Source organism: Camarhynchus parvulus, chromosome Z (genome assembly GCF_901933205.1).
Source record: "Camarhynchus parvulus chromosome Z, STF_HiC, whole genome shotgun sequence".
NCBI classification, from domain to species: Eukaryota; Metazoa; Chordata; class Aves; order Passeriformes; family Thraupidae; genus Camarhynchus; species Camarhynchus parvulus.
Window position 1 is genome coordinate 21,821,638 of NC_044601.1, and position 19,902 is coordinate 21,841,539.

At 39.7% G+C, this 19,902-nt stretch overlaps 1 protein-coding gene across 4 annotated transcripts in view; it reads left to right on the forward strand.

Annotated features, from left to right (window-relative positions):
- Positions 1–19,902, forward strand: part of SEMA6A (semaphorin 6A) — a 116,133-nt gene that overhangs the window by 41,448 nt on the left and 54,783 nt on the right. For all 4 annotated transcript variants that reach the window (XM_030968415.1, XM_030968417.1, XM_030968416.1 and 1 more), the window contains exons 2-5: positions 9,875–10,012; positions 12,377–12,494; positions 17,586–17,646; positions 19,148–19,210. In XM_030968415.1, coding sequence (XP_030824275.1) covers positions 9,913–10,012; positions 12,377–12,494; positions 17,586–17,646; positions 19,148–19,210 — 342 coding nt within the window. In that variant the 5' untranslated portion in view covers positions 9,875–9,912. The remainder of the gene's footprint in view (positions 1–9,874; positions 10,013–12,376; positions 12,495–17,585; positions 17,647–19,147; positions 19,211–19,902) is intronic.

Consider the following 19,902-nt stretch of genomic DNA (forward strand, 5'->3'; position numbering starts at 1 on the left):
AATTAAAATTATCTTGAACTATTCTATTAGTTACAGGAATTGTGATTTTTATATTCAGAGGTTTATTGATTATATCTGCATTTAGAATTTTCCCTTAAAATACACTGAATTACAGTAATTAACCTTATGCCCAGGTTAACATACACTACCATTTGTCTCAGCACTATCCTGGAAATAGTATATTTCTTAGGATCTGTTGACTTCTTGCTATGCCTTCTATCTTCTTCATGACTGTGAAGTGGTAGAATGAAGAGGAAAGTGGAAAACATATCATGTTGGCATGTTGAGGTGATCTCTTTACTCAAAGGGCATTTTTGAGGATAGGGTACTTTCTAGTATTAACTTTTCCATAAAGATGCTTGGATTTTATGTGATTTAAAATTTGGGAATTTACTGGGCATGAATCTAGACAGAACAAAGCTCAGAGTCCTCCACTTGCAACTAGCAATTATTAGCAAGCTGCAGGTGCTACAGTCTACGATTGTTGTAAGCATTGTGCTCAACTCAGGAAAAGCAAACTACATAGATTTTCTGTCTCAGATTTATTTTATTCTTTTAAAGCTTCTGAAAATATCAGCAAAAAAACATTGGCAATGAAAAGTAATCATGAAAGATAGAGATCTATGAAACAGGTCTAAAGTTTTAACAGGAAAACCTTTTCTGTGATGTGAACTTTTGAACTTTGGGTGAATATCTGTCACTGTATAGACACACAGAAGTGGATGGTTGTCTGAAGGAGAGACATTTCAGAGGTGGTGCTGAGAGGCAATGTTCTCAGTTAAGTTTTTTGTTTTCTTAGTACTCAAAGTCTTCTGGTTTTTCCTTCTACCCGTGTCTATCTACAGCTCTTCTAATATTTTCCCTTAGGGATTACATTTGTTTTGTGGACATCCTTCATTTTTGGACATTTTGTGTTTTTGTACTAGTCTATTTCATGCTTTTCTCTCATACTTTTCTGTAAGGTATGGAGACACTTGACATAACTAATTCATAAACCAATTAGGGGCTAAAATTATAAATACATATCGAAAACTCTTTTCTTATCTGAATTATTTTTTTTTTATCTGTGAGGTTCAAACATAATTTTTCTCCAAGACTTTGCCAGGTTTCCAGAGGAAAAACCTTTCCCTTTTTTCTGCCTGTCATAACTCAAATTGTTTGTCGACACTGTGTCCTTGTGCTGAACATCCCTTCCCAAAATATGATGCTGAGGTTTGGCCTGAGTTCTCCTGCCATGACTAAACTGTTGCAGTGTGGAGCAATTGGTGCACTCTGCAGTGGTGCATGTCACTTTCAGGCAGCATGTTGTCCACTGCTGGAGTTATTATAAATGGTAATGTTTTTGAAGTATTTGAAGTGCTACAATAGATTTCATTCACGTTTTAGGGTAGGTATGTAGTTTAATGTGGTGTCAAACCACTTCATGACAAAGCTGATTTGTTGCCATTTGAAAAAACAAGTTGACAAGATTTGCTATTTCTCACCAAGGCAGGTTAATGAGTTGATTTTTGTATAAATGGATTTAGGGGCAGAACTGGCCAAATTGCACAACAGCTAAGCAATGTGCTCTGGTTAACAGCTGACTTAAATGTGATGATTTGCATTTTCTACTGTTTCATCACATTAAAACATGGACACTTCAATTTCAAGTGAATTGGACAAATGTCCTGAAGAATACGGCTGGGGCTCATATTTAAGTTCTTGATGCTTCTTGCATTAACAAAAAGCAAAGAAGAGTTATTTGTGATTACACCAAGCTTTAAAAATGGGGATATCATGAAAGTTCAAATTGGAAGGAGCCTTAAAGATTGTCTACTTTCAACACCTTTGCAAGGACACCTTCTGCTAGACCAGGTTGCTCAAAGGACCATCCAGCCTGACACTGAGCAGTTCCAGCAATGAAACCTCCTTTGGGCAACTTATTCCAGTGCCCCAGCACCCTCCGAGTCTGCAGCTATTTCCCCTTGTCCTATCTCTGCATGCCCTTGCAATGTTCATGTGGCAGCTGAGACAATGCCTGCTGGGCCATGTCTAACTTCTAATCAGTGACATTTGTAAATGTTGTTGTGAAAACATGCCAAACTTGGTGTTTTACCTTTGCTGTCCAAAAGGAGAAGAAAACAAAGGAAGGACACATTTTTCTCTCATTACGTCTTCGGGTCACCTGCAGCTAGAAAATTTTTATTCCATCTATCAGATGAGGGAATAGAAGGTCAGTTGACTGGCATTGATATTTCCCAGGCAAAATGAGTGTTGGAGAGAGTAATGGTGTTGCTGGTAGTGTAGCTGTTTTCTATTAAGCATGCCGAGATGAAACAGCAAAGTATATATTAGAGATGGTGTTCTCTCCTTTCAAAAGGCAGCGATTGCTACATTTAGCTCTCAAATCAATTCAGAATCTTGACAGAGTTTTGCTGAAGTCCCGCAAATAATCAATAGAAATATTTTTATCTCTTAAAAGAGTGAGACTTTTAAAAATAAGAAAGACATCTTTGTAATGACTGACCAAGCTGTTCCAGAGTTAGGTCTATTGCTCTATATGATTGGGGGTGTTGAGTGAAAGAAGTTATTTAGGCATTGCCTTTGTTCCATTCTGCAGGTTTATAACCCCAAAATAATATTGCAAATGTTTCTGGCAGTCATCCTCCAGGCACAGATGGCTTTCCTCCCAGTTTTGGCAAGCCTGATTTCAGTATAAAACTGAGCAATTATTAGAAAGTGAAATATTGCATGATATAATATCACTACCACCACCATCAACATCATGACAAATGGAGCATTTGTTATTTCAGAGCCATGTGAGAGAGCTAATGCCACTGCATTGCCTCTTCCTCTAAAACCTGTACCTGTGATGCACAGATAGATGCATCTTGCTAGAGCAGATGCTTTAGCAAGGAGCTGTGGCCATTTTCTCATTTGTGTTGGCTCTATATTTCAATGCAAATATCACTGAACAGGTGGCTGATGAGGCCCCTGTGGACTGTTTACAGTAAAGGTTACAACCAAAATCGATAGGCCTGAGACGCTTCTAATTCCATCTGGGAGAAGTTCATCTTCCTTCTGACTGTTTCCCCTCTGAACAGCAGCATCCTATTAACACTGCAGTCATCAGAGATGTCTCACTCAGGTCAGAAGAGGGTTTCTTCTGGTGAGGCCTCCATTTGTTCTTTGCGTTTTCTTTTTGGGCTGAGCTGGGGGGAGCAGCAATGTGGATCTTGATAGGACAGGTTGCCAGCATTAAGCATGCTGAGTTTTGCCTACTGACTTGACACCTGCTACTCCCATTTGACAGGCTGAGGCTCATCACTGCTGCCTGGGAGTTGTCCAGATCTTTTCAGTTTATCGCTTACTGAGGCAGGAGGTAGTGATGCCATGTATCATTGGTGACATTATTGTGTGAGGTATGGCCTTGTAAGGGTGCATATGAGGGGAGAGAAAAGTTGGTACAGACTCAGGTTTGCATAAACCTGAACAAAAAAAAGCAATTACCCCTGAAACTTGCATGCAAATACTTAGTATTTGGGCAGAAATTTTATTTTAGATGCATTTTTGCAAGTCTTTGTGAGAAAATCTGCATGGCTCATGTATCTGTGTTTCATTAAACTAGTAATGAAGTTCGTATTATTCTTTTTAATGAAGGTAGGTACTGTTGCTTACTATATGAGGCAAAACTGCTCTTACTGGTGTCTTTCCCTTGGGCCTGATCGTCATGCCTGGCATGCAGCCCACAGCAGCTGGGCAGTGAGTAAGCAGTACTGAATCCAATTAAAATGCTAGTAAAGCATGTATAACAGAGGGCACCCATGCAGTCCTCTTGTGGGCAGGGAGAACTTTTTGATACACACAAATGAGAGAGAGTGGTGCTTCATACACATAATTTAGGGTTGTTCCACAGTGTTACCAGACAGGCGCGGGCGTCCCTTGGGCACTGCCTCTCTCCCCTCGCCAGTGTTCAGGAGCAACCCCTTGTTACCATGAGATCTGAAGGAGTACAGGTGATTACCCCAATGCTTTCATGCTCCAGTCCCTCTGGCATAAGTGCCAGCTACCTGGAGTGCAAGAGTGCTTTTTTGGCCGCATGAAATGTATGGCCAGCTGTAGAGACAACAGGAGCAGAACAGGAGAGGAAAGATGAATGGTGGCTGCACCATCAGTCACAAAAAGATGTTGGAAGTTGGTAGTGATGATGGGCATGGAGCTGGCATTGAGTCTCTGTAGCCACCTGCACCACATTCAGGTGACTGAGCAGCAATTGGTAGAGAAAGGAGAGCATGCTGCAAAAGCTGTCCATCCCAGGCACTGCGCTGCCATTGCCAATTCAGTTGCAGTGTCTGGCACTGCATGCTGTGTCTTGCTGATAGCCACTTGTGTCTCATCTCTCCTGGGCTTCCCAAGCACCCGCTGAGCTTCTGTTCACTCACATCTGTCTGATCCCCTTGGCCCCACTCAGACCAGGCATTTTGCATGAGCCCTTCTGCTGCCTGGTGCAGCCATGCGAGGTGCCTGAGCAGCAGCTAACACACCACACAGGCGGGCATAGACAAAAGATGCTCTCCTGAACGGCTCTGCCTAACTTTCCTCATTCTCTGGGAGCTGCAGCCTTCAGGTTGTATTCCTCTCTTTTGTTTTTATTGTTGCATTATTCCTAATTCCTTCCTCTGACTTGCACGGAATTCTTGTCTCTCACTTTCTAGAATCTGTGAATTAAAAGGGTAAATAGCAGTGACAGTATTTTCCACTCAGAGATTTCCAAAGGAAAATTAGCTGAATTTAAATTTAGCCAAGGGTCTTGTAGGATGTTTGCCAACATCTCATGGCAAATCTGTACCATAGCAGAGAACAGCAGGCAGGTTGGTCAACTGGTTTCTGTGCTCTGCCTTCAGCATGGCAAGGCATGGCTGTGTAGATTGATACATGCCCTACATGTAAGGGCAGAGCTTGCTCTGTTAGTCTCTTTTGATGAGACACTGGAGTAGGGCTTGGGCTCCTAAATCACCTGTGTGCCTTTAAAGCTCTTACCACAGAAGAATCTCCAATCTTTTAACCTCTGTTATGAAACTCAAATCAGTTTCTTCCCTGCTTTTTAATGGTACTTTTACTTTTGCTGGTTATGATTCTAAGGGATGTTTGCTGAGTATTTCCAGGACCAGTTCATGTAGGCTGCTGCTTTCCCTGTTATGCATTTTTCCTTATGCATATATTCATATATAGTATTTCAAATTCATCTGGCTTTACTTTTTAGTTTCCTCAGTGTTTGGTTAAATGCTGTTTCTTCTTGCTATCTTTTTGAAGAATAAATTATTTCTACATATTTGTAGAAATGAAAGAGTTTGTTGAAGACAGTCACAGGTTTTTAGGGCCAGTACGTTTTCTGGCCTTGCTTCATGCATGACACAGGCCATGGAATTTTGTCTGGTGATTCTCACATTAAGCTTAATAATTTGTGGATCGAATTGCAGCTGTTGTGTATGAACATAACCCATCATGGTAGAAAGAAGTTTTGTAATAAATGAATATAACAAGATCTATTCATTATAGAGCAGTCTTTCTGTGCCATGGGAAAATTCTGACATGGTTGCATATTTTGATTTTTTCTTGGAGTTACGCTGGGATTAGCTGAATGAACAGTGAGGTTGAAGCAACACGATGGGAGGTTTTCTAACATGGAGGAGCGTCCCTTTCATTAGAGATGTGCCTTTGCAGTCAGTGCTGTTGTTGTTGAATACCTTCTCAGGGTCAAATCTGCCCTTGCACTTTTATGGAGCTTACCAGGAAGTTCTCTTTTCCGTTCAGATTTTTCATTGGATTGTGTAACCCTTCTGGAACAAACAAGCTGTAGATAAAATAACCTGCCTACTGGGATATTGTGGCAGGAGCCACGTAATTCTTTCCTTAGCCAGGCAGATATTCTGTATGCATTTCCACACAAACTGTTGTAAATGCTAAAAATATCAGACAGCAAAAAGTTTCTTGGCTTCAGAAGCTCCTTCATGCCAACAGCATGAATTTTACAAAAGTAAATGATTCTCTGTCAAGCTTGTATATGTATATGTATATGTATATGTATATGTATATGTATATGTATATGTATATGTATATGTATATGTATATGTATATGTATATGTATATGTATATGTATATGTATATGTATATGTATATGTATATGTATATGTATATGTATATGTATATGTATATGTATATGTATACATAGGCTTTGACTAAGTAAAAATAATAGTAATAGCAACTATCTTGCGCTAGTATTCAAACATCCTTCTTAGAAGTGATTTATCTCCGGGCTGAAATGTACAAATAGAGAAACCTATTCCACTTCAGAAGGCAAAACTTTGATTTCTATATCTATTAAGAGATCATGTGGTTTGTTTATACATAATTATACTACAATAAAAAGGAGGGAACACATAAGTGACCACAACAAGATGTCTTACATAGGTATTTGAAGTATCAGCTTCAGAAAGAATAATCAGAGCACCAATGTATCTTCCAAAACATTCATATATTCTTTGGTTTAGGAAAACACAAAGCAAATTATTTGTGGGTTTTTTAGAAGCTTGGAAGAAATCTAATCTACTTGCCAATCCAATGGCTGCAAATCACTGGATTAGACATAGGCTATAAAACATTCCCTTAAATATTTGTAGGGCTGTATTTTAATAGCATCCTTGATAATAAAAGACCTCCAAGGTTCACTCTTGTCACCAGTAGCTCCCTTCAACAAGAGTTACAGTGTATTGAACCAGGAGAACTGGAGTTCTCAGACCCAATTCTCAACCACTATGGCTTAATGCAGGCCAGATTGAATTGCAGTTCAGATCTCCACATGAAAGGTGGAGAGCTCTTCATTGATGTTTGCAAAACTTTTATTTTGAAACGGTGCTGGACTCACTTGGCATCACTGTCTAACTACTCATCTTCATCAGACACTGTGTTCACAAGCACTTTTGAACAAAAGTAGTTTCAGCACAGTTGCAAGTGAGAACATTTGCATCAATCCCAGGGGCCCAACTACAGTGAAAATTGTCCTAAAAATAAGTGTGACCTTCTTGAATCAGCACTTTTCTGAAATTCCACTGAAACAGTACGGCTTTTCTGCCATTGTAAGAACTGCAAAAGTGACAATATGTTTGAATAATTATCTCTGGAAAAAAGTTGCCTTTGGATATAATTTAGTCCTCCTCAGTGCTAATTTATTGTCACAGACACTGATACATGTGTAGTACACTTGAATTATTGACATGTCAAAGCAGATATTTTGCATGCACATTTTGTGAATTTGAATGACTATGTTGGCATCAGAGCAATATAGAGAGAATTAAGCTTTTTTTCCTCTCTTCTCCCTCTTTTCTTCCCCAGAAAATCCCCTTAAGAAGGAGGGAGAATCTCATAAAAACCTTCCAATCTATGTCAGTTCATTTGTCAGTTTGGTTTTTTTTCCAGGTAAAAGAAAGCAGATCTGGCCCAATAGCATGTGCATGAAATCACAAAGTATGCGTGATGGTCCTTGTTCATTTTCCTGGAAGCTGTCTCCCACATAGATGTACATGGAGCAGTACACAAGTCTGAATGAGAATTGGAGGCTGATGGTGCAGAATCACCCATGGGACAAGTTTTTCAGGCTCCAAAGGGGAGTGGCAGAGCTGTGTCTGCAGTACTGTGGTCCTTTCCTCACAGCACACACGTTGTTAGATAGAGGATTTTGTGATGATAGGGAGTAACAGAATGCAACTGTTCTTATGCTCCAGAGTCTCATTGTGAACCAAGTGGTTTGGATTGTTAGCCTGCAGACTGATACTGTAGATTAATACAGTGTAAGTGGAAGAATTAGGTTGCTTCCTAAGTTCTTCCCATTAAACTGTTTTTCCCCATGTACATTTCAGAAATGATTTGTACATTGGATTGTAGCAATTTCAAAGAGAAAGTAATTTCAATCAATTTGTGCAGTAAGGAATTTCATTTTGCTATTTTGTTGTGTACTTACAAGGGCAAAATTCTTAACTCAGCAAAGTGACATGTTGAAAAATTGCATAGAGATAAAGGAATTAGCCCCTTTAATGTGTATGTATTGCTTTTAATTATAACCTTTGGAGGGAAACTGTTTTTCCAAGCCTGCTATTTACTTCTGCTGCTTTTTCCTCTTTCTGCATTCCAAAGGGCCCCAAATGGCAACAAATAGAAAGAAACAGGTTCTACCTCAGAGAGCTAACAGTCAAGAGAAAATGTAAGAGGTGACTAGAAAGACAAATGGAGGAAATGCACAAAGAAAGTGTCTGCAGGCAGATATAGCTGTGTCAGGAATCATACGGAGCTATTGGCTTAACCAGTGCTAAATGGAAATACTTCTATTGGGGCTTGTATGTACCATCTTTTAGTATGTATTCTCCTATAAGTTATAATAGATCTATATTGTCTGCATTGTACTCCATTTATTCTTGCTATTTTTATCCTTCACTGTCTATCTGAAACTTTGTTCAGTTGTCAGTCACAGCCTTACATTATTTTTTTTTTCCTTTTCTTGGTCTAACTTGGTCTCTCAGTTATTTTGTTAATAGAAATAGAGAATCAGCCAAAATTCCAATTTTTGTGTTGAAATAAAAATAGACTAACACAGAGAGTATAATAAATCAGCAGTCCTTATGGACTGTATCACCCTGCAACAGATCCCCCACTTCAAACCAGTTATAGCAACTGAAATTTTATTTGAAAGCAGATATCTGATGAGGCAAATTAATTATTATGACACTTTTCTATCAGTTAAAAAATGAGGAATCCAACGTTTAAGACTTGCTAATGCTTTTTTTGGCATCAAGAAAGGAGACACAGGTATCTAATATTAAATAGCGCTGCAGAAGGGCAAGTTAGCACTTTGTTTGCCAAATTAAGTTTCAAAGACTATGTAGGTTATGAAGTTTGACTTTCTGCCCATAAATCTTGAATGACTGACAGACCACTGTAAAATAGCTTTGTTCAAAAGGAATCTTTGGCAGGCAGCATCAAAGGTTTGAAACTCTGGAAGGGATGAAAAGAAAACCCCACTTTTGCACTGATTTCCCCTACAGATCAATGTCTCTGTGAAATTTGCCTGGGAATTATGAAGTATTTACTGTATTATGTGCTGGTTTTTTTCACTGTATCCAAAGGCCCCAGTGGTTCCTTTTATCTTAAAGATTTAGGGGTATTTTTGTACATGAAATCTGAATGAATGAATGAATGAATGCATCAGTGGAACACAGGGAAAAGATTTTGCTGGATTTAGACAGTTCTTTTCTTCCCTATTTTATCACAAGTTGGAGTATTGGTTTTACGACACCTAAATTTATGGGTACATATTTTTATGGTAAAGCCCAACGACATGTTCTGAATGCTCCATCAAGCTCTCTCAGTTTCTTCACTTGATTCACAACTCTACAGGGTATGAATCAGTCCTGTAGTATAACTCTTAATCTCTTTTTAACCAGAATAATGTAGTGTGAGGGGCTTTTTTTATTTATGGTGTGTGTCATCGTGTCAACATCTAATTATGTAAACCAAAGAAGGGGAAAATAAAATATTTCTTGGAAAACTCTTGTCAGCCGTCAATCAGTGCAGGAGATGAAGCATCTTTATTACATATAAGCATCAGAGGCAGAAAATTTTTTGTAACACACAGGTCCATAAGTCTATCCTCAAGCAAGATGTGGCCCTACTAGGGCATGAGCTGAAGAATAACTGGCTTTGCAGGGCAGTTTCTGCTTAGAAACACAGCATGCCTCCTCAGGTGGAGTGAGAGGCCTGAGGAGAACAGCTTCCTCTGCTTTCCCAGACTCTTTAAAGCTCTGATCCACCTGAAGGTGCTTAAACTCTTGTTTGTCTTCCACAGGGTGAAGTGAAGAAGTGAAGCCTCACAGCTGAACTACTATGAGGTCAGAAGCCTTGCTGCTATATTTCACACTGCTACACTTTGCTGGGGCTGGTTTCCCAGAAGATTCTGAGCCTATCAGTATTTCGCATGGCAACTGTAAGTATAAGGGGCCAGAGGACCACATGCAGTACTGATCGGGGGACTTCCAATCAACACTACTTAAATACAGTTGCAGTGGATAAAGTTGTTTTTTCTTGATTTCTCCCATATGAGCCAATTTACATTCTCAGGTACTAACATAGGAACATGACTGTTTCACATGGTCTTATTATTTGTTAATCTAATACAAATAATTGGACTTCTTTAAGCTCAAATGGATTCTGTTTGAGAATTAGGCATTTTTTTCATAAGATGGAATTGAAGAAGCTAAAAACTAAATTAAGACAAAGAATCTTGTATGACAGAAGGTCTCTCTTTTCTTACCAGTAGAGATTGGCAAACTCTCCAAAATCTAGTGTAACACCAACAGCTGCGTACTGAGATCTGCTGGCTAAACAGGTGGAGAGCTTTCTGTGTATCTTACAGTGGACATCAGGCTTGACTTATCTGATTCTTTCACATTTGCCTCATCTCAATTGTGATAATGGCAACGGAAATTCTTCAAAGTGCCAAAGTTTCAGATGTTTTTAAAGAAGTCTTTAGCATCTGGACCCCTAAAAGTATGCCAGGGAGTAGCAAGTCAGCCAAGAGCAGGCTTGTGTAAATTTCTTTTTTTGTTCAGGAATTTGGTTTTTGAATTGTCCATGTTCACTGTGTTTTGCAAGGTCTTGATACCCAAAAACTTGTCTGTCCTGTGTAACATTATTCTGAAAGACAAGACTCCAGGGACACCTGATGTGCTGCAAATGCTAATAGATTTCTGAGGTACAACAACAGGGAAGAACTGCTCTGAAGCAACCACAGGTGAAACATAGCTAGTGTGGCCACTTCAGCACCAATATTTTCACCCTCTAGAAGGGCAGTGCTAATCATTCCTAGAAAAATTTGCCGCTGATGTTTTTAGAGAAATAGAACATGGGATGATTTTTCCTCTGCAGCATGGCATGCTGAAGTGGACATGAATGTCCCTAGTTTGTTCTAGATCCATGAGTTACAGAGGAAACACTACTGAGTAGAAAACAGCCGGACAATAAAACTGGGCATTTTGCATGTAGGACATGATCAGAAGGATTAATCTTCTAAATGTAAATCCTGCCTGGTGTCTTAATTTATTTCTTAAAGAGTTCTCAGCACCTGGTTTGGTGAGAAGTTCCTTTTTCTATCCAGTCTTATCACCAGACTTTTTGTCACATGACACTTTGAGGTCCTTTGCTGAAGCCGTGCTGTGTACCAATACTTTGACCAAGCTTAACAGGTACAATGCTTTTAGAAGACAATAGCTGAAAACTAAAGCAGCAGATGAGTTTCTGAAGAAATAGACTCCCACAAAGAGCTGCAGTTTTCTGGGAAGGCATATAAATGGGGAAAAATCATAGCTAGATGTAGTAAGCTCAGTATAACATTCACTTGCAGCAGGTCTGCCGTGATAGTGCTCATCAGAGGATTATCCTCCTCCTGTCTTCTGTAATTTTATTTACTTAATTAGCTTCTTGTTTCTGTACCTAGATGTCATGATCATACGATACACATGAATGTGAAGTGGCCCTTGATCAGAAGTGTTCACTTTTGTTAGGCTGTACACCCATCCGAGGAGCAGTGGAACACCCTGTGTGTGCCTGAGTTCTCACCCCCCCAAAAAATGGGAATAGACAATAAATACTCTTGCTGACTCGTAGAACTGGAGGGGGAGAAGCTGACTTGTTGACAGCAGAAGCTCAGCATTGGGATTCCAATTAGTATTGCTGCCCAGTTGCCAGAAGGATTGGAATATCAGACTGGTTGCCAAAATAATGCGCAGTGGCTTTCACTTCATAAAGTTCAAGTGGTGATTTCCCACCATTTCTCAGAAAACCCTGCAGCCATTCTGTGACAGCAGTTGAGTCCTGTAGAAAACCCAGGGAACTGGCAGTTTGAGCCAACAAGAGCCAAGCCTTTTGCTTTAGCCACTACCATTCCAGTCATTGTGGTGATTTATTGGCCACTGTGGAACAGCTTCATCCTGATAGACGTGCTTTAGCAGCCAGGAGCAAGCATTTAAGCTCTGCAAACAGCGAAAGAAAAACTGCACGATAGTGCCATGTACCTGTGTGGCAAGAGCTCCAGAGCAGCTTTATGCTTAAAAAAGTTCACAGTTTTTGTCTTCTTCAAAGGTGGTGACTTTCTTCTTTGCAGTTGCAGACACTGTAACCTTGAAGAACTCTCCAGCTCTCTGTGCTCATGCCTTACAGCCCCAGTCTATGCTTCCAGGGCAGAACAGAAACTATGGGTTTTGGCTATAGCTGGGCCCCATGGTGATTCATGTTAGCACCATTTCAGTGTGTTATTCTCTTCTGACCCTGTTGATTTTTTTCCTTTCCACAGACACAAGACAGTATCCGGTGTTTGTGGGTCACAAACCAGGGCGGAACACCACACAGAGGCACCGGCTGGACATCCAGCTTGTCATGGTCATGAACAGGACCCTCTACGTTGCTGCTAGGTCAGTAGCCTCCTGCTTCAGCACTCCTCTCTGACTGCTTTAAGAGGAGCAAGGAGAGCACAAGGAATATTCTGAGCTCTTCTCTGATGGATACATTATTTTTAGGATTGTATTGCACTCAGAGAGAGCTTTGCAGCCTGTTAGTAAGACATATTAGAAACATTGCTAGATGATCAACTAAAGTTTTGCGATGTGTTACACCTGTGTTTTAGGGCTACATGCCTCTGCCCTCCTCTGAGACCAGCAAGAGGGAAGTTGCCAGAAATATAATTTAGTTCCATGGAGAAGCAATTCCACCCTCATCATTTTATTCCACTTTTGTTCACCAGTAATGACAAATTTTAGAGAATATTTATTCTGTGCACAGATGTATTTTTAATAAGAATTATTAGAATGAAATTTTGCTGATTTAGGCATGTTTTTGGTATCTTAAGACAAAGAACTAAACATGCTCCCTCAAGGTTAATTGAATTTAGTGTCTTGACTTTTTTTGGAGAGCTATACTGTGCAGACATTAGTGTGTCTTTTTATAAAAATTGCGCATAGAGCCACCCATTCAGTTTGCCTAGCTCAGCTTGCACTGTCAACCTCAGTGGGCCTACACCCATCAGACAGCTGCCAACCTTGCAGAGATTAACATATATTAACACTTCACATCCCTACCTGTTGTTAGCAAAGAAGATTGACAACCTTAGAGTGGAATTACATGAGAGATGCAGAAAGAGTGCAAGATGGGTCCAGATTAGCAAGGCTGGGTGGTCCAGATTTGCAAGGGTGGGTAGTCCAGTTTAGGAGCTCTTGGACCCAGATGCTGTTTGGGACCTCCCTGCAAGCTGCCTGTCAAGTAGTAGCTTGTTTCCTGCCTGTTTTCTGGTCCTCCATTGGAAAAACACACACCTTTCTGCATGTGTCACATAAAACCAGGCTGTTGCTGCAGATGGGAGAAGTGGTGGGTGGGATGGCCGAGAGTGAAGTGTAACAGCTGCTGAACAGGCAGCCTCTCACCACCAGCCCTGTCTGTAAAGCCCTTGGCAGCCTCTGGGAGCTGACTGCCTTTCTTCTCAAACAGCCACTCCCCATCTCCTGGGTGGTCGGATGTGTCCTGTGGGGAAAGCTGCCCGTCCATCTCTGTGCAGCACCACAAAATTGGTAATTGCATTACACCAGCACAGTCACTGAGGGACACTTTCAGAGTCATGTCCCTGGCTGCTGGAAGAACACACCTGTTCCATTACCCAGCCATGGCAGCTGCCCTGGCTGATGGCAGCTTCCCAGGCTCCTTGCATACCCCTTGCTGCATGGGGTCTGGGTGGCAGAGCTCAGGGTTCTCACGGCAAGACCTTGCATGGAGTCCAGGCAGACAGCAAGTATCCTTCCACAGGAGCTGCCATGGTGGGGGTCACAGGGCACAAGGAGAGATCAGCCCCGTGGCAAGTGGCAAAGCCCTGTGCTCTGCCTGAGTTCTGAGACTGGTATTTTTGCTGTTTTTTAGTGGGATAAAGAGTGGGGCAGGACTGAGGGTTGAATAGGTTTGAAAGGTGGTGGCAGGATTTCCTCCTTTTCATGACTGAGCTCTCTTTGCTTTCCTCATTTGTTTTCCTTTAAATTAGGAAATTATTTGCAGTGAGGTGGTGGTAAATCCTCTTTGCAGATTTTGCTTTGCTGTTTTCATAGTTTGTTCCCAGACTGAGATTGATGCAGTTAGACTGTCTCAGTGCCCAAGTAACTGGCTTTAGAACAGGAAAACCCGGAGAACAGTTTTGGGATATGAAACAGTTTTGGGATGTGTGCACAAATTATAAGAAGAATGCTAATATTTGGGGGAAAACATGTACTAGTATGTGAATAGGCATTCTTCCTCATTTGTATAAAACAACTTGCTACAATGAGAGTGCTTATATAGTCCTAGGATCTTGTGACCTACAAAAAAGAATAAAGACCTGATCTGTTTTGTACTTACACAGGCATGAAAAAAATCTTCTTACACTTTTTTTCCTTTGGTAACTCAAAAGCTCTTTGACATATTCTTCCCCCCCTCCATGTTACTGAATAAAGTCCTTCCTGGGCTGACAAGACTATGTGATACAAGTTGAAATTCAGAGATAATTTTTATCTCTAAGTAACTAACTTCAGAAAATGAGTCATCCTTCAGTATCTAGTGTGGATGAAAGTTTGTAATTCAAATACTGCATTTCCTTCAAAGGCAGTAGTAAATCTAGAGATTGGAAGCAAATTTGTACACAAGCAAATGTGTTTGCCAAAGAGTTTTTTAACAAGATTCGTTGAAAACTGTAGCTAAATAAATCTTTGAGTATTATATGAGATATTGCTTTCATGCTTTTTTTATGCATTGAAATACAGCAATCCTAAGTTTATATTTTATCCAATTATCTGAAAAACAACCAAAACAAATGGTTAAATACTTATTATTTTTATTTTAGCACTGTTGTGTTTAGGTTGGGGAGTTTTTTGTGTGCTTGTTTTGGAAAAATCCAGTGTTGACTTTTGCTGGCAGTTTCAGCCCACCAGAAAGGCTAACTCAGATTTGAGAACTGCTTACATTTTATTAATGATCAACTGGCATAGAACAAAATTTCTGTCAGTCCACTGCTTATTTTGTCATATGGGATACACAACTCCTGTATTAGCTATTACCAAATAAAGTTTTGTGTCATTTCACAAAGGCATTATTTCATGTTATCAGACAGAAATACACAGCCAACATAAATTAGAATAACTCAGTCAAAGGCCATTAAGCTTTACTCTCTGAACAGGCTTGCTAAGGACTGGCTCTGCCATCTTTTTTCTCGTGGGAAGGATACTCCATCCTCATCTCTCTCTCACTGGCCCACACCCAGGCACACACATCCTTTTCTAAGTTTGCTGTGTCTCCTCCTCCCATTGTCTTGTGCCGTGGCAGCTTTTGTTCACATTATCTGCCACCCCTCCTGTGGGTGTGTGAACCAAACAGGCATGGAGCAGGGTATGGGAATGCTCCCTCCTCCTTTGCAGTTACGTGTTTCCAAACCATGCTCCGAGTGCCAAGGGTCGTGCGCAGCCAGTGGCATTATTTAAATTCCCTTCCTCGACAAGATTATGCCATGGCAACAGAACTCTGTTCTGCTGACTGGAGGTGGGAAAAACGGAAGCTCTAGGATTAAGTAAATTTGTGTTAGAATAACTTAATTAGCAGTAAACTGTACACATACCACAGCTAGTAAAAAGTAGGAGTTGGGCAGCAGTGGGAAAAGGAGAATGAGGACAATCCCACGTTTTCTGTGATTAGGGAGCCCTCCCCCAAATTTGACAGCTCTTTTGCTGTCTACTGACACTGTCAGCAACTGTGCTTCATTTGTGGCTTGAGAAAATGATATGTAATTTTCCTGATGCTAACCTTCTTTCCAACAATCCCATAACTTAGCTTTGGAGTTTCATTTGAACTGTTCCTTAAATCAGAGAGTAAGTCCTCTAAAGACTGTTTCATTGAGGTGGAACTAAACAACTCAGCTCTTTCTCAGTACCACTGCTGTATTTTCTAATCGTCTTGTTGAAAATGAAAAAAATTGTAACCTCTGGAAAGCGAGGCTGATGAATAAAATCAAGAGCTGTGCTGGAAGAAGGGTTTTAGAGGTCCACCCGCACCTCATTTGCAATTCAAGAGATGTTTTCCCCCACTTTTATATAGCAGGAGTGACAGCAATAAAGAGTAATGCACATAAAAAGGGAACCATGACGTAATCTGTGAAGCTGATATTGTGCTAATAGGTAATTTTATTCCAGAACCAACCCTGACCACTGCTCTGTCACTGAAGTCAGGCAAATAATAAATCGAAGTATTAAACCAATCTTGTAAGTAAATGACAGCTCTGGTTTTAGAGTCTGGAGGAGAAGAAAACCCATCAGCTCCTCAATTTGGCATCTTACAAAGAAAACAGCTTCAAGCTCCATAGGAGAAAAATTTTCAAAGCTGGTTCTCTACCACAATACTGCCTCTTTTCTTCACCTGAGAGAAGTCTTGTTTATTTCTCGTGTAGCAGTATTCTGTGTTTGCCTTAGTTAAAGAGACTAGCATTGTTTCCCAAAACCCAATAAATATGAAGCTAACCTTGAGAACAGCAATTTCTGAAATGGAAAGAGCCTATGTCCTGCATGCAGCAGGCCCTCCAATGCTGTGGGTCAAACTTCAACTTTCTGCATCTTGAAAATATTCAATTTTATTTCATGGAAAAATGATATCTCAGTCCCAATTTAGTGTGCTAGTTACTACAACTTTGTAGATTGGTGTTTTTTTTCAACTTTTGGGTTCTATACAGACCTGTCCTTTTTCTCTGTTTACACAGAAGAGAATGTCTAAATATATCTCTTTGCCTGATTAGCTGTGTCCATTTCCTCTTTCTAAGAACAGATTGGCAGCTAATTGTAGAGAGGGACAGGTTCTTGGGGAAAATAGGAAAGTAATTGTAAGGAAAGAAGTGTGAACTTTTTTCAGAGAAATATTTTACAGTTTAGTTTGGCCAGCAGCTTGTGAAGAAAAGAATAATTTCTGGGAATAGTTGTGTGCTTTTTGTCTACCATATTGTCAATTAAATTGTAACGAAGGGAAGGGAAGGCAAGGCAAGGCAAGGCAAAGACTTCATTTTAACCTTAAGTGGCTCTATATGCCACAGTGACATTCAGCCCAGGAATCTGGCAAAGGATGCCTAAAAGCTATTGTGGCTGATTTCAGGATACAGAAACACATCTGCATGCTACATTGTGGCATCCTGGTGTAGGACTGAAAGAGCAGAAATCTTGTGAGACTTATCTACTTTCCCAAATCTCATTTGTTCAAATAATTGCTTTTGGGAAAGAATCTTACTTAGGAGTTTTGTAGCACTTTCCTATTTTTTCTCTTAATGGGAAGACAAACAGTTTTTATGTGAAAATACTTTTGTGGGAGAAGCAGGAGATGCTGCCAGTAATGTCTTCTGGTAAGACCTCTGATTTTTTTTAAAATGGATTATGGATTATCTTGTGATAGATACCTCTTTTATAGAAAATGAACTGTCTGACTATTCCATTTGACATTGTATTCTTTGCCTTTGTTGACAGGGACCATATTTATACTGTTGATATGGATACATCACATACAGAAGAAATTTATTTTAGCAAAGTAAGTAACTTTTATCATTACCCAGAAAGCAAGGACACTAGAACAAGCTTCAAATAAATAGGATGATAACATTGTTTTAAAGAACTTGCCAGTACTGCTGTCAAACTGTAATAAGCAAGTAAGATGGCATTGCTAATCATATTTGTGGAGAGCTAGAATAGCAATCGTGTCCTCTGCGAATTTCTGATATGTGGTTTAGCTGGGCTGATAAGCAATCTGTACTGAAATATGGTGAGGTCCCTGATGGAACATCTGTCAAACATCTATTCAATTATATGCAGCAGTTTTCTATAACATCTATACTATCCCAATTAAGTCTTCTGAAACTTCTGTCATAAGAAGCAAGTTACATATTTTCATTTGCACAAATTTTTTTCACTTGTGCTAGAACTGACTAAATGAAGTCTTACTATAACATCACTTTGTAGATGTATTCACATTATCTCTATGGGAAGTTACATTCAAACAAAGAAAAGCTTTGTCTGCATTACTGCATTGTGTATTAACATGAACATACTGAAAATAATCTCCCTTCAGCTCCTTTGCTTTTCATTCATGTTGTGTAACATATGTTGAACACAGCCTTGGTCTGACAGAAGATCATAAAAATTTGGGCACCGGATGAATTCCACTGGAGGAGGGGACAGTGCTTCATTGTAACAATGAATGATGGTGAAAGTGAGCTTTTTAACTCATCAAAGAGTGAGGGCACAAGCTTGCAATGGAAATGAACATTCATGGTTACTCTTTCAACTTGGACCCCTCCATGAATGCACAGTGCCTCAGTTTACTGATCAGGAACACTGTCAGAATTATCAAGGCAATAATGTCTAAGGTGATGCCATCTTAGGCCATGTGATTTTAAAGAAAACTTCATTATAATTAATAAAGCTTCCACATTTGACCATTTTTGAAACTCATCTCAAAAAGCAAAAAAAAAATGGCTGAGATTTAGCTGTAAATCTTCTGGAGAAACAGTGTTAGCAGATAAAGTCAGCAGTGTCTTGGTAGGTGAAAAACTCTTGGAGCTTGTTAGTTGAATTGAAGTGGTAAGAAGTACCTGAATTTTATTTATTTCCAGATCTAAAATGTTGTCTTTGGGAATGTATATTTCATTTAGAATCCAGTGAAAGTTTGTAGTCCATAAATTACAATTCTGATTTGTAGAGCAATATCAGTTAAAAGAAGAGAACATCTACTACTTTTAAGAAAAGTACACGTTTTTCAAAGTTCACCTATTGTTGGATTCTGTTTGTTTAGGCATTTAAGAAAGAGGGATGGATTTCTAGTCTCATGAATTGGAGCCAAAACAAAGTTAAATGAACTATCCACATCGCTGAATTTCCATTGTTTCATTGTGGTGAATTAATCATGGAGAAAGAGTGCAGAAAACTTTCAATAAATGTATGTTCAAAGCTAGTCTCCCCTATGGGACTTTACTTCTGAAATCAAATGTGAAAAACCTCTGAGTTCTAATTGATTTCTTTCTTTATTCTTGCAGAAATTGACATGGAAATCTAGACAAGCTGATGTAGACACATGCAGAATGAAGGGAAAACATAAGGTAGACAATTTTCATTTCTTCTGCAACTGCCACTTCAGTTTAGTTGCATCACTATTATCTCAGGCTGCTGTCTGTGATGTGGAATGGATCGTGCCATCCACTTCTTACCAGTAATTGCTTTTCCCATCAACTTACTGAAGACTTTAATTTGCAAAAACAGTTCCTTTCAAATTTGATAAAATATTAGGACAGAAGCCACAGCAATATCCTGAAATATTTAAGGCATGGAGCAGGTCACAGTGCTTAGTGTACCAGTTTTGCTTACCATTGCTTCAAAAGCCAAGTGCTGCTGTCCATCCCCCTGTGGGAATTTACTGAGAAGTTCAGGAAAAGCATCAGAAAAGATGAATGTGGGACTGTAGAAGGACTGTTTCTCACACCAGTTTCACCCTCCTGGAACCTATGACTGGCATAAGTAGTATCATAGTTAGATGCAGACTCTTTGATTCTTTACATCTGCTTCCCCTTCTAGTTAAAGAAGCTTTATGCCAGTATATTGTAGTGGTGATGTCACTGTCTGACAGTGGCACAGGTGACAAAATCAGATTTTTCACTCTTCAGGAAAGCAACAGTTTCAAACAAAATTCACCTTTGTCAACAGCAAACTAGGAGCTACAAAATGAATGCTTTATCTTCAGCTCTTTGTAATTTTTAAGCCACTAGAATATAAATTAATTACAAATTGCTCATTG